Source organism: Balaenoptera borealis, assembly GCF_965194805.1.
Source record: "Balaenoptera borealis genome assembly, chromosome: 6".
NCBI classification, from domain to species: domain Eukaryota; kingdom Metazoa; phylum Chordata; class Mammalia; order Artiodactyla; family Balaenopteridae; genus Balaenoptera; species Balaenoptera borealis.
This window is the reverse complement of record NC_138863.1, coordinates 27,864,233-27,883,141: the sequence shown is the minus strand read 5'-3', so window position 1 is coordinate 27,883,141 and position 18,909 is coordinate 27,864,233. Positions and strand designations below refer to the sequence as shown.

The window sequence follows — 18,909 nt, the reverse complement described above, 5'->3', positions numbered from 1 at the left end:
GAATTTTCTCTGGGAGTTTAGGTCAAGGCTTGATATAAGATGTGGGTTTCGACAGGTATGTATAGCTGAACTCTCTTATTTGTGGGCATTTATAAGTTGGGTATAAAGTTAAGAAGTGCCTTTCCTGGAGGAATATGAGCTGCTGCTCTTCGTGCTCAGCAATGGTGTGGACTAGAGAGCAGAGGCAGGAGTCCCATTTTATACTGACCGGGCTTAAGGCTTTGTGAGGGAAACTTTTACTTCTTCCTAACTCAGATCAGTTTTACTCATTTAATATTACAGTTTGTGCATCCTGATTAAGTAGTTTCATAGGATACTAATGGACTGGGAATGGATACGATGCTGTAGTATGGCTAGTACAAACCTGGTCTATCAGATGAGGTAAAACCTGTTCCGTAACAACAAAAGAGTAGCACCTGTTTTAATACTGTATTATAAGCAGATCTAACAGGTATCAGTTTGGAGTCTCATGAAATATCTTTTGCTGGGTGGTAATTCATATGATATGTTTCTAAGAAATCTTTTCTTTTAGGATTGTAACAATGGAATTTTATGGAAAAAATGATCTTACATTAGGAATATTTTTAGAGAGATACTGTTTCCGGTAAGAACCAATTTTCTCCTTATGTTCCATTTATGCTTTTTTGATGCCTAGAATTTCAACCTAAATATAAACATGAGTTGGAGCACTGTTGTGTGACCTTCCTGTTCCTGCCACGTGCCAGGGTTTACTATACAGAGAAGTAATCCTTTCATATTCAACCCAGCATGTCTTCTCCAGTTCATTCCTCAGATCTTTGCCCATCTAATTGCCCTCAATCCCACAGACTTTTTTTTAGAATGTCTGTTTTCACAGTGATTTAAATGAGAGGCAAGAGAAGCTAAGGACCTCAGTTTAAGTCTTAGAGCTATCACCTGCCACTTAATATGACAAAGAGCAAGTAGTTTAATCTTTACCAGCCCTCTTTATAGGTATTAACAAACTCCACAAATGTCAGGAGTTTTAATAGGTAAAATGAGATGATGTTTTAGAAATACTTGGCAAATAGAAGGTGCTTAACAAGTGGAACCTGTCACTGTGATGTGGTTGAAGGCAGGATGTTCAGCTGCAGGCTCTGAGAAGGATGAGTCGTACCCCGAGCAGATCATCCCCCAGTCATCCTTACTCTTGAGAGGATGCTGCACTTTCTCTACAGTGGTCCTGATTAGCCAGGATTCACTATACACTGCTCCTCGGTTTCGTGGTTAATGTGAGGACTTTCTTTTTGTCAAAGGCCTTCCTATCAGTGTCCTAGCATGTTCTGTGATACCCCCATGGTGCATCACATTCGACGCTTTGTCCATGGCCAAGGCTGTGTGCAGATAATCCTGAAGGAGTTGGATTCTCCAGTACCTGGATATCAGCATACAATTCTCACCTATTCCTGGTGCAGAATCTGCAAACAGGTAAGTGTACCCTGTTGCTGTAATACATCACATAGTATCTTTAATTTCTATATTTATATAGTTCTTTTTTGGTGGGGAGGGTGGCCTCTATTTTTTTGGATTTAGTATTTGTCTTTGGGCTCTTATTTATTTTACCTTCTAGTGCTGTATGTTCCCTTTAATGTTTGTTTCCTAAAGATTCCATTTTAGGATTTATCAGTCATTATATAAAACATAGGTACCATGTCCAGTAAAATAGATGGAGATTTTATCTTGACAGTTCTCCATTATGTTTGTTTATTCATTCAGTATATGCTTATTGAGCACCACCTAGGTGCCAGATACTGTGCTAGGCCCTAGGAATGAAGGAAGAACAAGGTAAGGCTCCTGTCCTCTAGCGGGGAAGACAGACTTACAGTGATTACAGTATGCTAGAATGTTTGTGTAAGTTTAAGTCTATGTCAACATTTCTATCTTAAGACATACAGAAGAGAGACCATGTTTAATTGATCTCTGCTGGTTTTCATATACATTCTTGAGGAAAGAACCATGTGTTTTATTTCTTCTGTGTGTTTTTCTAACTCTGGAGGGAATATTTGGTGCCAATATTATGTTTTTAATATATACTTTTTATTCAAATTGTTTACAGTGAGCATATGCCAAATTTAACTTCATTGTTATCTTAATTGGCTTATTTTGGAGTGTATGTTTGGAAGCACATATGGGAATTATAGATAAAATAATAGTGCAACCTATTTCAGTATCAGAGGTTGAGGAGGGCAAAGTCAAAGGTAGTGCCTTCTTCGGTAGGAACATAGAGCCATGAGATCATTTCTTGCAATGACTGGTCTTTTTATACTTGTTCTTCTAGGCCTTTAGTTGCTGTTAGACAGCTGGCAATATTTTGTTGTAGAATATGTGAAATTCTGTAGATTGACCAGTGAACTAAATGAATAACTTAAGTTCGATCTTTATATCTTGCATGTTTGGTGTATGCACTTTATTTTAAAACAAAAACTTCTGCCTTTGGGGTTATGTTAGAAAGGAAAAGGTAAACAGTTTTTGTTACACAGAAATGAAAACTTTTAGGTGTCCAAAAAAGTTATAATATATATGACCAAATATTAGTATACTTACTATTAAATTTCTGTAAGCCATGATAATAGAAAAATGGGCAAAGGGTGTGACAAAGCAATTTAATACAAATGGCCAGTAGACATGTGCAAATACATTTTACTCATTAGTAATAATCAAAGAAGTATAAATAAATATAAATAAATAAAATAAGTGGAATGTGTTTTTATTTATTTATTTTTTAAAGAAGTTACATTTCAAAGATTTATAATTCCTGAGATTGGTAAGAAAGTAGGGAAATTGATATTCTCAGATACTGTTGGAGATTGTCTCCTGAAACAGGTGTACTGGTTTACACAATGTGGCAGAAAGTATCAAAGACCATATAAATGTTCATGCCCTTTGACCTACCAATTTCCACTTTCATTAATTTATTCCAAGGAAATAATAATTATGGATATTTATAAGTGTATACACACACACACACACACACACACACACACAAACAGGGACGTTCATCAAAATAATGAAAAACTTGTAATGTCTTAAATGCACATCAATAGAGATTGGTTAAATAATTCCATATTATGGGATACTTTGCAGCCATTAAAAATTAAATTGTACAAGAATATTCTATGTGGGAAAATATGATATATTGCTAATAAAAAAAGGTTATGAAGCTAATTATAGGGAACAGTTTTTATTTATAAACATCCCAGCTAAGCATATATGTATTCATGTATAGAAAGAAAGCAAACATACTAGCATATTGATGGTGGTAGTGGGATTACTGGCAAGACAGTTTTCCCCAGCCATCCGTAACTCCACTCAGCTCGAAGCATTTTTTTCTTCTTCTAGTTTTCTGCAGTCAGAATACACTAGATTTGTACTAGAGAAGAAAATACATTGTTTTTTAAAAAAGAGATTCTCAATATGTGATTAGATAACAATTTATGCTGAATTTCAGGTAACACCAGTTGTTGCTCTTTCCAATGAGTCCTGGTCCATGTCATTTGCAAAATACCTTGAACTTAGGTTTTATGGGCACCAGTACACCCGTAGAGCCAATGCTGAGCCGTGTGGTCACTCCATCCACCATGATTATCACCAGTATTTCTCCTATAACCAGATGGTGGCATCTTTCAGGTAAGAAGTCTGAGCGACCTTGTCACAATCACATACTCCCTGGAAGGCTTTGTAACATTTCCAGTATTACTAGATTGAATTAATTTTTGGTGTGTGTTGTTCCCCATTCCCACTCTTGCAAAGGCAGAGGGCCATACTCTGTGAAGAGCTTTCAGTGTTATTATTTTATTTAATCCTTTAAGAAATATGTATTATAATCACCCTAACTTAGAGAGCGTACAGCTGACAAATAGAGCTAGCAAGTCATGATCCATGATTCTTGCTACTGCAGGTATTACTCTTAACCATTGTTTTTCCATATGAGAGCTTATCAGAATTTTTGCTAAGACATTACTTAGCATAAGGGCAATCAGATATTCCGGATAGAGCTAAAATCACTAGTTCAAAGAATGGGTATTTACACTTGTTTTTTTTTTTTTTTTTAAATTTATTTATTTATTTATGGCTGTGTTGGGTCTTCGTTTCTGTGCGAGGGCCTTCTCCAGTTGCGGCAAGTGGGGGCCACTCTTCATCGCGGTGCGCGGGCCTCTCACCACCGCGGCCTCTCTCGCTGCGGAGCACAGGCTCCAGACGCGCAGGCCCAGCAACTGTGGCTCACGGGCCCAGTTGCTCCGTGGCATGTGGGATCTTCCCAGACCAGGGCCCGAACCCATGTCCCCTGCATTGGCAGGCAGACTCTCAACCACTGCGCCACCAGGGAAGCCCTACACTTGTTTTTAAATGATTTGAGAAAGCCTTCGGGCTCTGCCTTCAGAATATACCCAGAACATGTCTCAGCACCTTCACCACTACCACTCTGGACTGAACCTCTGTTGTCTTTTACTAGATTATGGCACTAACCTCAGTCAGTTTCCTTTTGGCCTTAACCCGCTGCAGCCTGTTCTCAACACAGCAGTCAGAGTGGTCCTGTTATATGAAAATCAACTCAGGCCACTCATGTGCTCTAGAGCCTCCAGTGGGTGTCTGTTTCACCCTGAGTGAAGGCCAGAGTCCATTTACGGGCCTGTGAGCCCCTACATGCTCTGGCTTCTCACCCTCTACTACTCCCGCCTCGCTCACCGTACTTCAGCCTCACTGGCCTCCTGGCTGGACCTCAGCTATGTCAGGTAGGCTCCTACCTGGGAGCCCTGCACTTGATCTTCCGTCTCTGAGCTGCCTGCTCCCAGATATCTGCCTACTTTTCCTTATTTCCTGCAGGTCTTTGTTCAGATTTCACCTGCCCTGACTCCCTCTCACCCCTGGCACTCCTTGCTTCCCTTTCCTGCTTTATTTTGCCCTGTAGCACCTACTATCTGGCGTAAGATATGTTTTAAGTATTTGTTTTTGTTTATCGCCGAAGTCTTATTATTCCTGAATCACGAGAGCAAGAATTTTGGCCCTTACTCCATGCTGTATCTCAGCACCTAAAACAGCATCTGACACATAATAGGCACAAATAGGCACACAAATAGGAAATACTTGTAATTGAACCCTATTTCCTTTTTTAAGCAAGAGCTATTAACCATGAACCTAGGGCCTAGGTGGGATATAGCATTTACTAGACATCATGAACTTCAGGTGGAAAGGAAACTCAAAAAGAATCCTTGGGAAATGAGAAGGTAGTGAATACCTGTGTCTAAGCTAATTGTAGGAAGGAGTCCCTCTCCTCATTCATGGAGGTTTATATCCCAGTCATTTGTTTTTAAAGCACATGAGAATGGCCTCGGGGGATAAATGATGACATCACAATGCAAGGGAAAAATAAAACAAAATCTTTTTAAAACTGGGGAGGATATTTGTAATGTCTGAAAGTTACCTTCAGTATTTTTGATTGTTTTAAAAATGCCATTTCATAGAAACTTTATGATCTCTTGCACCTCATAGGACTTAGTTGGCTGTCATGATACACCTCTACTCAAACTATTAAAATATTTTTCACTTTTCTACTATTACTTGTATTTTTTCCTCTCAGTTATTCTCCCATTCGGCTTCTTGAAGTGTGTGTTCCACTTCCCAAAATATTCATTAAACGTCAGGTGCCACTAAAAGTGTCCCTTCTTCAGGATCTGAAGGACTTCTTTCAAAAGTAAGTTTTATTTTCTTTGATCATCTGTTTTTGTTTAGTACTGCCTGAAATCTAAACTATTTTAAATATCATGTTTGTTCATTTAGCTTTCTTTGAAAACAAAAATAACCTATTTTTCTAATTGTATGTTATATATGCCTGATGTAAAAAAGGAAAAGTGTAGACAGTTCATAAAAGTATTAACAAAGAAGTCAAACGCTCTCAGGCATAACAACTATTAAAATTTTGATATACGTCCTTTTTTGTTCTGCAAAATTGTATGTGATTCTTAATTAGGTAAGACCTAGGTAAAGTTTTGTGTGTACATCTTTTTTCTACTTGTGTGAGGTTAGACAATTTGATTCTGACTTTTCTAAAGTGTTTAATATTGTTTATATTTATATTGTTAGAGTTTCACAGGTATATCTTGCTGTGGATGAAAGACTCGCATCTTTGAAAACTGATACATTTAGCAAAACAAGAGAGGAGAAAATGGAAGATATCTTTGCACAAAAAGAGGTAATTCATTTTTCTGACAGAAACCCAAATGTTAGCTGTGAACTTGTTAGAGGTTCCTTTTGGGGTGTGTCTCAGATTGCTGGAGTGCTTTCTGTTCCTCGTAGATGGAAGAAAGCGAGTTCAAGAACTGGACTGAGAAGATGCAAGCACGGCTCCTGTCTTCCTCTGTGGAGACCCCTCAGCAACTGCAGTCGGTCTTCGAGTCACTCATCGCCAAGAAACAAAGCCTCTGCGAAGTGCTGCAGGCTTGGAATAACAGGTGTGACTTTGCAGTCTGGTGTTTCCTTTATATTATTGCAAAATTTGCTCTGCTATCATGTTTTTGATGTAAATGTCCTTATTAATTCGGATGTTTCCTTTTACTCTCAAGTTGTAGGAGCTTTATTTTTATTGCCACTACCACCCTCCACCTCTTTCATCCTTTAAAGTGTAGGTTGTGAAGATAAAAAAAACAAAGATGAGAGTAGCCTTCATTGCTGTTTCAAGTACAGTGTGTGTGCTTACTGAATCTAATTTATCTGTATTAGTATGTCATGGAGTGATTATTGGGTTTTAGGCCATGACTTTCAACTCTATTATTTTGTGTATCTTGTACCTTTATTTAAATATTTATTTGGGGAAATATTTCCCTTTAATGCTTATTGAAAAGTTCAGTTAGATTATTATAGCATTTATTTATTGAGCACTTGGATCATGCTAGGCACTAAGTAAGGCAGTAGATGGACATGCACTCTTTGATTTGATTTTGAGTCCTACAATGTATATATACTGATTCCATTTTACACAGGAAACTGTGGCTTTACGAGACTAAGGGATTTGCCCAAGTTATATAGCTGTTAATTGTCAGAGCTCGGCTTTGAGCCCAGGTCTGTTGGTCTTTAACACCCGTATTTTTTACGTTATGTTTTATTGTCTCATTATAACTTGCTATTCTTTTATAACTATAGTTGTATCAGTAACAAGTGATTAATTGATTAGAAAGAAAACAAAAATTTAGTCTTAGTTATGTACAGTTTTAAAATCTATTGCATTTGAAATAGGAAAATCTAATTCTTGTGGTTTCAAAGTTATAAGGAGAATATGTGTAAACATTATTCAAGATATTAGAAGGAAAATCATATTCTTTTCTCTTTTCCTTTTTTTCATTAACTATAGGTTGCAGGACCTTTTCCAGCAAGAGAAGGGTAGAAAGCGGCCTTCAGTTCCTCCAAGTCCTGGAAGACTGAGGCAAGGGGAAGAAAGCAAGGTAATGAAATGTAGTTTTGTCTTTGGGCCTATATATATTGGTATAGATATAATTAATTTCTCTTATGACACTTAGCAGTGGTAGTTTAAGGACTTCCCTGGTGGTGCAGTGGTTAAGAATCCACCTGCCAACGCAGGGGACATGGGTTCGATCCCTGGTCTGGGAAGATCCCACATGCCACGGAGCAACTAAGCCCGTGTGCCACAATTACTGAGCCTGTGCCCTAGAGCCCGCGAACCACAACTACTGAAGCCTGTGCACCTAGAGCCCATGCTCCACAACAAGAGAAGCCAATGCAATGAGAAGCCCGTGCACCACAACGAAGAGTAGCCCCCGCTCGTCGCAACTAGAAAAGCCCACGTGCAGCAGTGAAGACCCAACGCAGCCAAAAAAAAATAAAGTGGTAGCTTAATATATACTTTATTAATAATAGTAGGAGTTTTTAATTTTGAAGTTATGAGGTTTCTTGGTGGTGTGACCTGGATTAATTTTTTTTGTCTTAGCCTGAAATAAAATACATTATAATTCATTTATTGGAAACATTTATCAAAAGCTACTGTCTACTGGCATCACTGAGGATAGTATCACAGAGGCAGTAAGTGCTATAAAGGAGAAGGTGTGGATGTGCTGAGTGTATAATAGAGTCCTAATTTACTATGAGTTTTGGGTGTTCTTATCTCTGTGCTTAAGTGAGAAGCTTTTCTTAAGGGGTCTGCACCAGGTTAGTTCTACGTGTTGATTTAATTAACCTTTCCTAACTGTATTAGTTTTCTCTTGCTGCACAGCACATTACCCCAAACTTAGTGACCCAAAACATAAATTTATTATCTCACAGTATGTCAGGACTCTGGCACAGTGTGGCTGGGTTCTCTGCTCACAGAACTGAGATGAAGGTTTTGGCCAGGGCCGTTACCTGAGGCTCAGGATCTTCTTCCAAGCTCATCTAGGTTGTTGGCAGAGTTCAATTCCTAGTGGTTATAGGACTGAGGTCCCCCATTTGTTGCTGGCAGTTGACTAGAGATGATTCTCAACTCCTAGAGGCTGCCTGATTCCTTACATGTGGCTCTGTTCATCTTCAAAGCCTACAGCAGTGGATTGAATCCTTTTCATGTTTCAAATCTCTGAATTCTTCTGCTGTGTTTGACCTCTGGACACAGATTTAAAGGGCACATGTGATTAGATCAGGCCTACCTGGTTAAGCTCCGTAGTTTAAGGTTAACTGATTTGGGACCTTACATATATGGTAAAATCCCTTCACAACAGTATCTGGATTAATGTTTGGTTGAATAACTGTGTGTGTGTATGCCAGGGGGCGGAGTTCCTGGGGGCCATCACAGAATTCTGCTTACCATGCTAACCATGAACAGATGAGTTAATGTCAGTATATTATAAGGGCTTAATATTCTGTTATGAGGGCTTTTGAGAGAATATCTTTTTGTACAAGTGTGTAGTATCTGTAGCAGAGTATTTTCATGGAATGATGGGTTCCAGTGCCTTGGATCTTTGTGTTATTTAGTAACACTGTGTAACTGAATTCTTCCTTTTTGTCTCATAAATAACTGTGTAGGAATCACTTTTCCTTAAAGTTTAGGTGAGAGTAAGAATAAGAATTACTGAAGATGATTTATTAGTATTTGCCAAGTAGTTTAGGACAATTAACGGCTATCACAAACTGCTAGTGGCCTTTCTGTTTGCTTACTGATGAAACAGTGAAGCTAGTGGTGTAAGACCTCTCATTATAATATTGAGACATAGAATTGAAAATACAAAATCAGTCAGTTGATAATCATTTATCTTTCTGAAAGATGGAAAGTTGATTTGACAATCTGTAGCACTGCCTTTGTATTCATTCATTTGATAAATAGTTCTTGAGTGCTTTTAGGCACTGTTCTGAGTGCAAGGAATTCACGTTTGTGAATGAAGGCCATAGTTATTGTCCCTATGGAGCGTTTGTCTAATGAGACTGACAATAAACAGATGAACCAATAAACATTTAAAAAACAAATGGAAACAAGGCTATGAAGAAAAAATTAAGAGAAATGGAGAGTATTGCTAGGGGAGTAGGTGATGCTGAGTTATTTTATATAGGGTGCCCAGGGAGGTCTCTCTGGTATGGTGAACAAATCAAAGAACATTTTAAGTAGCAATCTAAGAAATGACTCTGTAATGAAATTGTACACAGGGCTGATAGTCATTTAAAATGTATCTTATCTATGGATAATGGGACTTGTGAAAGTCCAGTGGGTAATCAGAGATTACTAGGCTTAATGGATAATCATAAGTAGTTCCTAGATGCTTTAATGGGTTTGTGAGCCACTGTTTAGAACAGTATTCTCAAAGTGTATGGTTCAAGGATCCTGGGGGTCCAAGACCCTTTTCAAGGGCTCCACAAGGTTTCTCTTTTTCTTTTTTAATTAATTAATTAATTTACGGCTGTGTTGGGTCTTCATTGCTGCGCACGGGCTTTCTCTAGTTGTGGCGAGCAGGAGCTACTCTTTGCTGCGGTGCACGGGCTTCTCATTGCTGTGGCCTCTCCTGTTGCAGAGCATGGGCTTTGGGCGCGTGGGCTTCAGTAGTTGTGGCACACGGGCTCAGTAGTTGTGGCTCATGGGCTTAGTTGCTCCGCAGCTTGTGGGATCTTCCTGGACCAGGGATCGAACCCGTGTCCCTGCATTGGCAGGAGGATTCTTAACCACTGCGCCACCAGGGAAACCTTCCCTTTTTCAACTGTATATCTGTGTGAGGCTAGATTTTCTTTATATACTTCAATCATAATAATATAGCTCAACAGGTTAAATGCAGAAGTCAGAGAGGAATTTAACTGTCTTCTATTAAGCTAGGCATTAAAGTATTTGTAGAAGTATAAAACACTGCCACTCTTAACAGTTTTTTCTTAAAAATCTATTTTTAATTAAAATATGTTTTTTATGTTAATACGTAATGGGCTTATTATTGTTATTTTTAAATGAATTAATAAATGCATGTTCTATAACTTTTTCAGTTTCAATTTTCTAATAAGGAAAAATTGGACGATATAACCCACATAAACAAAAGCTATCTGAGTGTCTTAATAATTCTTAAGAGGTTGAAAGGGTCTTGAGGCCAAAATGGTTAAGATTCACTGGGTTAAAAAAATTTTTTTTTAAATTAAAAATTTAAAATTTAATGTTTCCTTAAGAACAGAGTATTTTGTTCTCTACAGATAAGCGCAATGGATGCATCTCCACGGAATGCTTCTCCAGGACTTCAGAATGGGGAAAAAGGTTGGTCCTTGAGTCTGGTGATCACCTGCCATTGAATTTAAGACATTTCTTAGTCTATAAGTTGTTTTTAACTACTAAATATTGAGAATTTTTTTCTGTTGCAATTAGACATAGACTTTTTTTTACTTCCTGTAAAACGTTTATAGCACTCTAAGTTTAAGATTATCATAAAGTACATTGCATAAGATAAGTTAGGCTATAGAAGTACATGATAAATAGAGTAGACTGCTTTTAGGGAAAGAACAAAAAGACAAAAGGAAACTGAATTTCTGTCTTGACTGTTACGAAGTCAACTGCCAGGTTTCATGGAAAAAAATCTTATAAAGTTTAATTTATATTTTTATATTACTAAAATCTTTTCCAGACTTAATTTTTCCTTAGTATTTCATAGAGTAACTTTTCTAGGTGCTTTCCTAGAAAATTGGTAGGGAAATTTACTTAGACTATCTTTGTAGAACAAGAGCTCAACTCAGAATTCTTGGCATTTTTCTATCATAAGTAAGTGAATTTCCCCCCTGAGAATAAGCATGTGATTTTTTCCCCCCAGTAGTGTCATAATTGCATTCTCTATTAAATTGAATGAACTAATATTTAGGTAGGCATTATGGTCTAGTGCAAAGAATATGGCATAGGAGCCAGAATTGGTTGCCAGTCACAGTGCTGTCACTAAGATCTGATTGGGGTCAAGTCATATAACCTGTCTGGATTTTTGTATCCATTTCTAAAATATGCACTGAAATGGCCTACGTAACTTTTAAGAAGCTAAAATTCTTTGGTTTATGAAGTAGAAATAGGAGTTGGCATTTTAAAAACATTGCTGTTAGATAGAAATGGACATAATGTTTTAAAGTGACTCATTTGCACTCTGTTTTTCTTTAGAGGACCGCTTCTTAGCTACCCTGTCCAGTCAGAGCTCCACCAATTCCCCCCACCTCCAGCTGCCCACTCCTCCCGAAGGCGTGCCTGAGCAGGCCGTGGGAGGGCCTCCAGAACTTGATACCGCCAGCAGTTCCGAAGGTACAGGTCAAGTCACTTTTACTGCACTTCATCCAGTAGAGACAAACACGCTAAGTGCTGTGACACAGTGCTTTCTTAGCCCTTATGATTTAAAGTTTTTACTATTGAAAGGGCTCTTTTAGATGTAGCTTTTTACCATATCCCTTCTTCAGTTGCACTGCTTGACATGTAAATATCTCAGTAACAAAATGTTATTCAGCTTCATCTACTTTCTGGGGCTATTACTTTCTTAAGTCTCATTAAAGCACATGATTTTTGCCTTGTAAGAAAGAAAGAGAAATTGCAGCCATTTGTCTAACAACAAATATTTGTTTTACTAATAACAAATTTATACCTTTTTTCTTGCTTTCCTTGCTTTCTGTTTTTAAGCACCAACTACTTAATTGTAGCGTAAACTTTAAAAATAACTTTTAAATTGCAGTTAAGCTCAGATGTAATAGCCACAGTGTGCATAACTGAGTTGAAGTGGCAACAGGAACAGCTGTGACTGAGTTCACGCATGCTCGGCCAGTAATTACGCCATGGCTGCCGCCTGGCCCTGTGACGGTAAGAGGCCATCGGTTGCAGGATGATCTCAACTTCAAACATGTTGAAATGTAAAAAAAAAAAACGAGCCACTTGGGGTCAGTGCTATGTATGCTTCACTGTTGCTTCCTGTTTGATAGTCATTATTCCTAGATCAAAAATCTTACACCATAATTGGTAATTATGGTGTGCACATGTCTGTGTTCCAAAAAGGAAATGAAATATAGTTGACGCTTTATACTTTCTTGTACTCTTTCTGAATATTAACGTATAAATAGAGTATTTTTCATTCTAGATGTATTTGATGGACATTTGCTGGGATCTGCAGACAGCCAGGTGAAGGAAAAATCAACCATGAAAGCCATCTTTGCAAATTTGCTTCCAGGAAACAGCTATAACCCTATTCCGTTTCCTTTGTAAGTATTATAAAAGCCAGTGGCTGTTGGGTGGTTTTATTTTTACTTCATTTAAAAAATCTCTCTATAGATATACTCTCTACATATTTAAATATGTTTATTTAACTGTATATATGTATTTCTCAATCCAAAATTATACTTCATCATAGTAAAAGAGATGTCTTTTGGTATAATATGATTTGTAGAACATGTAATCATTATATAGTAAATGAGTGGATAAAAAAGCATTAACTAATATTACTTAATGCTTAAGAGTACTGATTCTGAAAAGAATTGCTTATATATATATATTATTAAGATATACTGCTACATCTATTGATCTCATAATCATAAAAACATATTGCTGATTGTATATGAGGCTATTACTGACCCAGTAGTTTACTGGGACGTGATGCTTTTTTAATAGTGATGATGAATTGCAATGGCTATACAAGTTTTTGTGTTATCTTGTTTGTACTGGACTCACTCAAGAGTGGGGAAAAACATAGGCTGGCTTTCTACACTGCCAGTGTGGAAAGCTTTGTTTGGAGTGATGATTCCAGAACCCTCTGATTTGAAAAACAATTCTGATAATTTTCAGTTGTCTTCAAAAACTTTCTGTTGATGTATTTTCCTTGGCTGTTTGTTCAAGTTCTGCCTACATTTTGGCTTAATTATATTCTTGTAATTGTACATTATTTAGTTAACTTAAAATTGTCCTGAGATTTACTTGTAATAGTGCTAATGGTTTGTATGTGTGATTTTCTGCTAATTTTGTTCTGATTTATGTATTTAAAAATATTGAACAGTGATCCAGATAAACACTACTTAATGTATGAACATGAACGAGTGCCCATTGCAGTCTGTGAGAAGGAGCCCAGCTCCATCATTGCTTTTGCTCTCAGGTATTATTCATGGGGCTTTTTCACCTATGGTTATATCTTTATATTTTATGTGTATTTATTAATTGCTGTATTTTGAATTCTGTTACATAGAGTAGAGCAAAATATAAGTAAATGTAAAATATTAAATATAAGTAAAAGAATATATTCTTTGGGTGTGACAGCTTATTCTTTTTGTATCTGATAATGTACTCTTTACCCAAATAATAACAGGATGATTCTTAAGCTTCTAATAATTAAATTAACTAGGCAAGTTATTTACTAATCCTTATATCCTTTAACCATTCTCTGTATTATGTATCCATTGTATCCTTTCCTTTGCTTTATTTATTGGCATAATACTTGGCACATATCTGCCTTATATCATCTGAATGTTGTTTTTGTATTCTTCATTCATTTCCTTCCTGCTTCCCACACATAGCAGGTAAAGTTTCCTTACTTAGAGTAATGCTGTTCCTATGCCTTAACCCATTTACATGCCCACAGTTATCATGTGTCTTAAAGAAGGACCCCTCGTTAAAAATATTTATATATCATGTCTAAAAGAACAAAGCTTTTTAATCTTAATGGTATCTTGGCAGTGGTAGAACCTAGTTTAAGTAGAATCTAAGATGTTTAATAAAAACATTTTTTTTCCTCTTGGAAGACATTGAAATTAAAATTTTATTTTTAATATTGGTTACAAGTTGTCCATTTATCAACAAATATTTGAATGTCTGCAATGTGTGGTATACTAGGTACTGGGTATACAGGGGTAAACAAGATAGATTTATAGGCTTCAGCATTTATGTAGTTTAGAGTTACTATTTGGATAATGAGGAATTTTTTTCCTTTAGAAGATTCCATATGATAAATTTTTTATCTTTGCCTTTTGACGTTTATGAAGATAGTATTTGCTTCTCCTTTTATTGGTTAGACATACTACATTAATAGATAAGAAAGACAAGAAAGTCAACCAAGAAAAACATATATTTTGTACTATGAGGAAGCAAGTTTTCTAGTTGAGGTCACCTTTTTCTAATGTTTTGGAAAAATAATAAATCCTAAGATGCTTCCCTTGTTCCCTAACATCTGATTTATCTAAATGAGGGCTTCCAGACTGCTAGTCCAAGAGTTGGATTTTTTTGGCCAGTGCAAACTAAAAAAATATGCTTTTTCTTAAAGTTCAGTACCTTTAAGTTGAAAAGTACTCTAAGTTCCTTTCCTCTCTATTATACTAAATGGTGAAGTTTCATGCTTTTCAGTTAGTTGTTCAACCCCTGAAGGCATTTGATCTAAATGTTAGTGTGGAGACCTTGACAATCATAGTTTAGGATATTGAGCCTGGTTGGTGTGTCGGGTCGTATTTTGTATTATTTTTTGTGAAGACATTGACCTTCTTCATGAAGCTTGTACTTGATAACTTTTGTTAGTTAACTCGTGTTTGTTTAATTATGGATGCTTACAATGATTGTGTTTCTACAATGCAAAGCTTATTCTAAAGCATATGATTTTCTTTAAAAGAAGACCATAATGTTTAACATTTTTCAACCTATTTCTACCCTAAGTTGTAAAGAATACCGGAATGCCTTAGAGGAATTGTCCAAAGTGACTCTGCGGAACAGTGCTGAAGAAGGGCTTCCAACAAACAGGTGATTTGCTATTGAGTAAAATCTATTTTCATTGAGCTACGTCATCATTTTCTAGGTGCTCCAACTCCAATTTTATTTTAGCTTATTGTCAATATAAAAGTTTCTAGAATATAGTCAGTGGCACTCATCCTTTAGCCAATAGTTGATAGAACAAAATTCAGGTATAGCAAAAGACCTTAAGAAGTCTCTTAGGATACAGTTTTCTGATAATTTGTCATAGAAGTTCATTGTGTATTGCAGATTTAAACTTTTTTTTTTTTTTTTTAGAACATTTTTTTTTTTTTTTTAAGAAATTCACGTTCTTATTTATTGATTGATTGATTGCTGTGTTGGGTCTTCGTTTCTGTGCGAGGGCTTTCTCTAGTTGTGGCAAGCGGGGACCACTCTTCATCGCGTTGCGCAGGCCTCTCACTATCGCGGCCTCTCTTGTTGCGGAGCACAGGCTCCAAACGCGCAGGCTCAGTCGTTGTGGCTCACGGGCCCAGTTGCTCCGTGGCATGTGGGATCTTCCCAGACCAGGGCTCGAACCCGTGTCCCCTGCATTGGCAGGCAGATTCTCAACCACTGCGCCACCAGGGAAGCCCTAAACTTTTAACATTTTAAGTTCTCTTTATCGTTTTCATTTAAAAAATAGTAACTTTGAAATTAGTAAACTACTGCTTGATTTTGTAATTTAAAGTATTTATGAATTTTCCATAATAATTAAAGATCTTAACAGTTAAAAAATAAAACAGCCCCCCACCAAACCAGTTCTTTTAAGTGTGTTCAGTATTTTAGACATTTGAGACAGAAATTGTCATAATTGTTGGACTTATGGATGCTAATATAGCTCTGATAGACTTGTGAAAAATATTATAAGAGCCTATACTTTCATATATTTTTCCATACGCTTTTATAGCTTTACATTTTGCTTTTTCTTAAGCCCAGTAGACTTTTCAAGCCTTTTTCTTCCATGCTAACCTGTGTTTATATAAATTATGAAGCAGATTTCTGATATTGTAGGTGGGGTTAGGTGGGGGGTAGATTAATACAGGAATTAGAGTACTTGCTATTTTGTGTCTGAATCATATAAAACCAACTTTTCTTTTGTTTTTCATTTTAGCACTTTAGACAGCAGACCAAAGAGTAGCAGCCCTATTAGATTACCTGAGATCAGTGGAGGACAGACAAACCGTACAGCAGAAGTAGAACCACAACCAAGTAAGATTACAAATAGAGAAGTAATTCATAGTTTTGTTTGTAATTGTGGTTTGAAGAAGAAAACACATTAAATAAGAAATGCCCTCTGGCAAGGATATATTACTTCTGGTCTTTGAAATGCAATATGGATGTAAAATTTTTTGTATATCTTGTTTTGTACATATTTCACTTTTCTTTGATTCTTACCTTAAGTTTATTGAATTTGAAACTCCTAGAAACTCATAGGTCTATGCAAAAAGAAGGAGAATCTGCCTTCCTGGCTAGAGCTTTCAGTTTAAAGCATATAACTGAAGAAATATAACAGCAGTTTTTGCTTGTTTGTTTTTGCAGCATTGTTGGCATTGTGAAAAGAACTTTTCATGTATTGTCTCCTTTAATTCCCATAATAACCCCATAAGAGTTATTTGACATATCTCCATTTTTCAGAAAGTAAGTTAAGACTTAGATAATGCAATTTGCTGAAGGTTACACAAGTAATGGGGAGCTGGGATTTGAACTTGGATCTCTTTGACTTTGTCAGTTAGGAATATTCACTACAAGTAGCAGAAAACTCAAGTGACTATTGGGTCTTGAATGACAGTTTATTTTTCTAAGATAGCAACTGCAGGTAGACAGTTGCTAGCATTGGTTCAGCTACTCAGCATTGTCATGACAACATAGGGGTAGTTTCTCTTTGATTCTCTTAAGTTTTACTCATGGTCAAAAATGTCCCACTTAACCTCTGCACTTGAGGCAGAAGGAAGGGACGTACAAGCTGCAACTGTTCTCTTTTATTGGGAAATTCCCTTCCCCCTTCAATCTCATTGGTTAGAAGTGAGTCTCATGGCCACCCTTTCCTGCAAAGCAGACTGAGAAAGTGGTAAGCAGCATTGTCCTGGTTGGCTTAAATAAATCATGATTCATTTCCTGGGACTCTACACATTGCTGCCTCAAACAAAATTGGAGTTCTGTTAGCAAGGAACAAGGTGGGATTGGATATTAAGGAGGCCATAATGGTGTCTGCTGCCCTATGTAAGCACTTCATGATCGACATTTGATGTGGGTTTTGTTAATGGTAAATGTACAAGATTAGGATCATATGTATTAGTGATATGATGAAGCTCAAAACTAAGAATAAAAGTATAGAGCAAGCTTTAGTGATATTTTTGGTCATCCTGTACTACTTATTTTTGAAAAATGCTAAAACTAAAACTGTATATTTTGCTCTGTTGAAATGTAGGAAGACAGATGATATAAAAACCTTTAACTTTGACGCATTGTAGCTTGGAATACTGTTTTGTATTAGTTTATTTAACTATACTGCGATACTGTAAGAACCCAGCCGTAACTTAATCTTGTTGCTGAAGATATTCTGACAGCCTTGGAAAGATATTTTTAAAAGGCCTTCTATATAATTTCTCACATTTTGATATATAGCTATCTGAACATTGCTCTTCTTTTATGTTTCTGATGATAAGAGTACTTGACTGCCCCCTAAAGATCCCATAAAACATGTGGAATAATAATCTGTGCAAGTAAAACTATCAGTGTTACTCATATTTATTACTCTCATATAATGGTTACTGCTAACAAAGGAATGAGTTGAAAATTTTTATTTTTCTACCTGCAGTGACCTGTACTTAATATGTTACCTCTTATTTTTAGCCAAAAAGGCTTCTGGAATGTTGTCCTTCTTCCGAGGGACAGCAGGGAAAAGCCCTGATCTCTCTTCCCAGAAGAGAGAGACCTTACGTGGAGCAGATAGTGCTTACTACCAGGTTGGGCAGACGGGCAAGGAGGGAACGGAGAATCAAGGCATTGAGCCTCAAGGTGTGTTAAAGGAGACCAAATATGCTTATTCTAGGTTTCGATTTACTTATTTTAGTTGCTTATGTTCCTTGTAGCTTGAAGTAGATGCTTCTATTGCTGAGACCAGGGCATTTCCTCTCTTCTCACGCCTTGGTGGGGGTAGAGTGGGAAAACCATGGCGCTTGGAGAATCCAACTGGTTTCAGATGTCATTGCTATCACTTACTGTGTGGTGGAATCAGAAATCCTTACTTTCTGTACTCATGAACTGGAAAAGCAGTGTCTTCCAAGGTTTACTGGGTTTACTGAGGACTAAGGTTTACTGAGGACTAAGTGACATTATACATGTAAAATATCTGTCTCACTACGTAGCTCACAGTATATATTCAAATGTTTTCATCCCACTACCCCCTTGGACGTTTCCTTTCTTTTCCAGTCTCTGTAAGGTGGAAGTTGTTGATACCCACCTTCATTTGGATATTTAAAAAATATATCTACCTGATTGTGTTTGAATACAGGGTTGTTAGACCAGGAGTTGGCAAACTATGCTGACCTGTCTTTGTAAATAAAGTTGTGTTGGAACACAGGCACACCCTTTCCTGTACTTACTGTCTGGCTGTTTTCGCATTATATCGGCAAGTTGAGTAGTTGCAACTGAGTAGAATACTTACCATCTGGTCCTTTACAGGAATAGTTTGGCAACCCCTGGGTTAGATCATGAATTATTTGTTTAAA

At 36.9% G+C, this 18,909-nt stretch overlaps 1 protein-coding gene across 10 annotated transcripts in view; it reads left to right on the top strand.

The window, feature by feature from the left end:
• The window catches only part of PIKFYVE (phosphoinositide kinase, FYVE-type zinc finger containing), a 76,637-nt gene that overhangs the window by 48,471 nt on the left and 9,257 nt on the right, over positions 1-18,909 (top strand). For 9 of the 10 annotated variants that reach the window (XM_082396307.1, XM_082396301.1, XM_082396300.1 and 6 more), the window contains 14 exons: positions 533-604; positions 1,275-1,446; positions 3,467-3,645; positions 5,597-5,710; positions 6,100-6,208; positions 6,313-6,467; positions 7,364-7,454; positions 10,657-10,717; positions 11,597-11,734; positions 12,555-12,675; positions 13,464-13,559; positions 15,104-15,187; positions 16,290-16,387; positions 18,032-18,196. In XM_082396307.1, coding sequence (XP_082252433.1) covers positions 533-604; positions 1,275-1,446; positions 3,467-3,645; positions 5,597-5,710; positions 6,100-6,208; positions 6,313-6,467; positions 7,364-7,454; positions 10,657-10,717; positions 11,597-11,734; positions 12,555-12,675; positions 13,464-13,559; positions 15,104-15,187; positions 16,290-16,387; positions 18,032-18,196 — 1,655 coding nt within the window. The remainder of the gene's footprint in view (positions 1-532; positions 605-1,274; positions 1,447-3,466; positions 3,646-5,596; positions 5,711-6,099; positions 6,209-6,312; positions 6,468-7,363; positions 7,455-10,656; positions 10,718-11,596; positions 11,735-12,554; positions 12,676-13,463; positions 13,560-15,103; positions 15,188-16,289; positions 16,388-18,031; positions 18,197-18,909) is intronic. The other variant, XM_082396305.1, reaches the window with a different exon arrangement.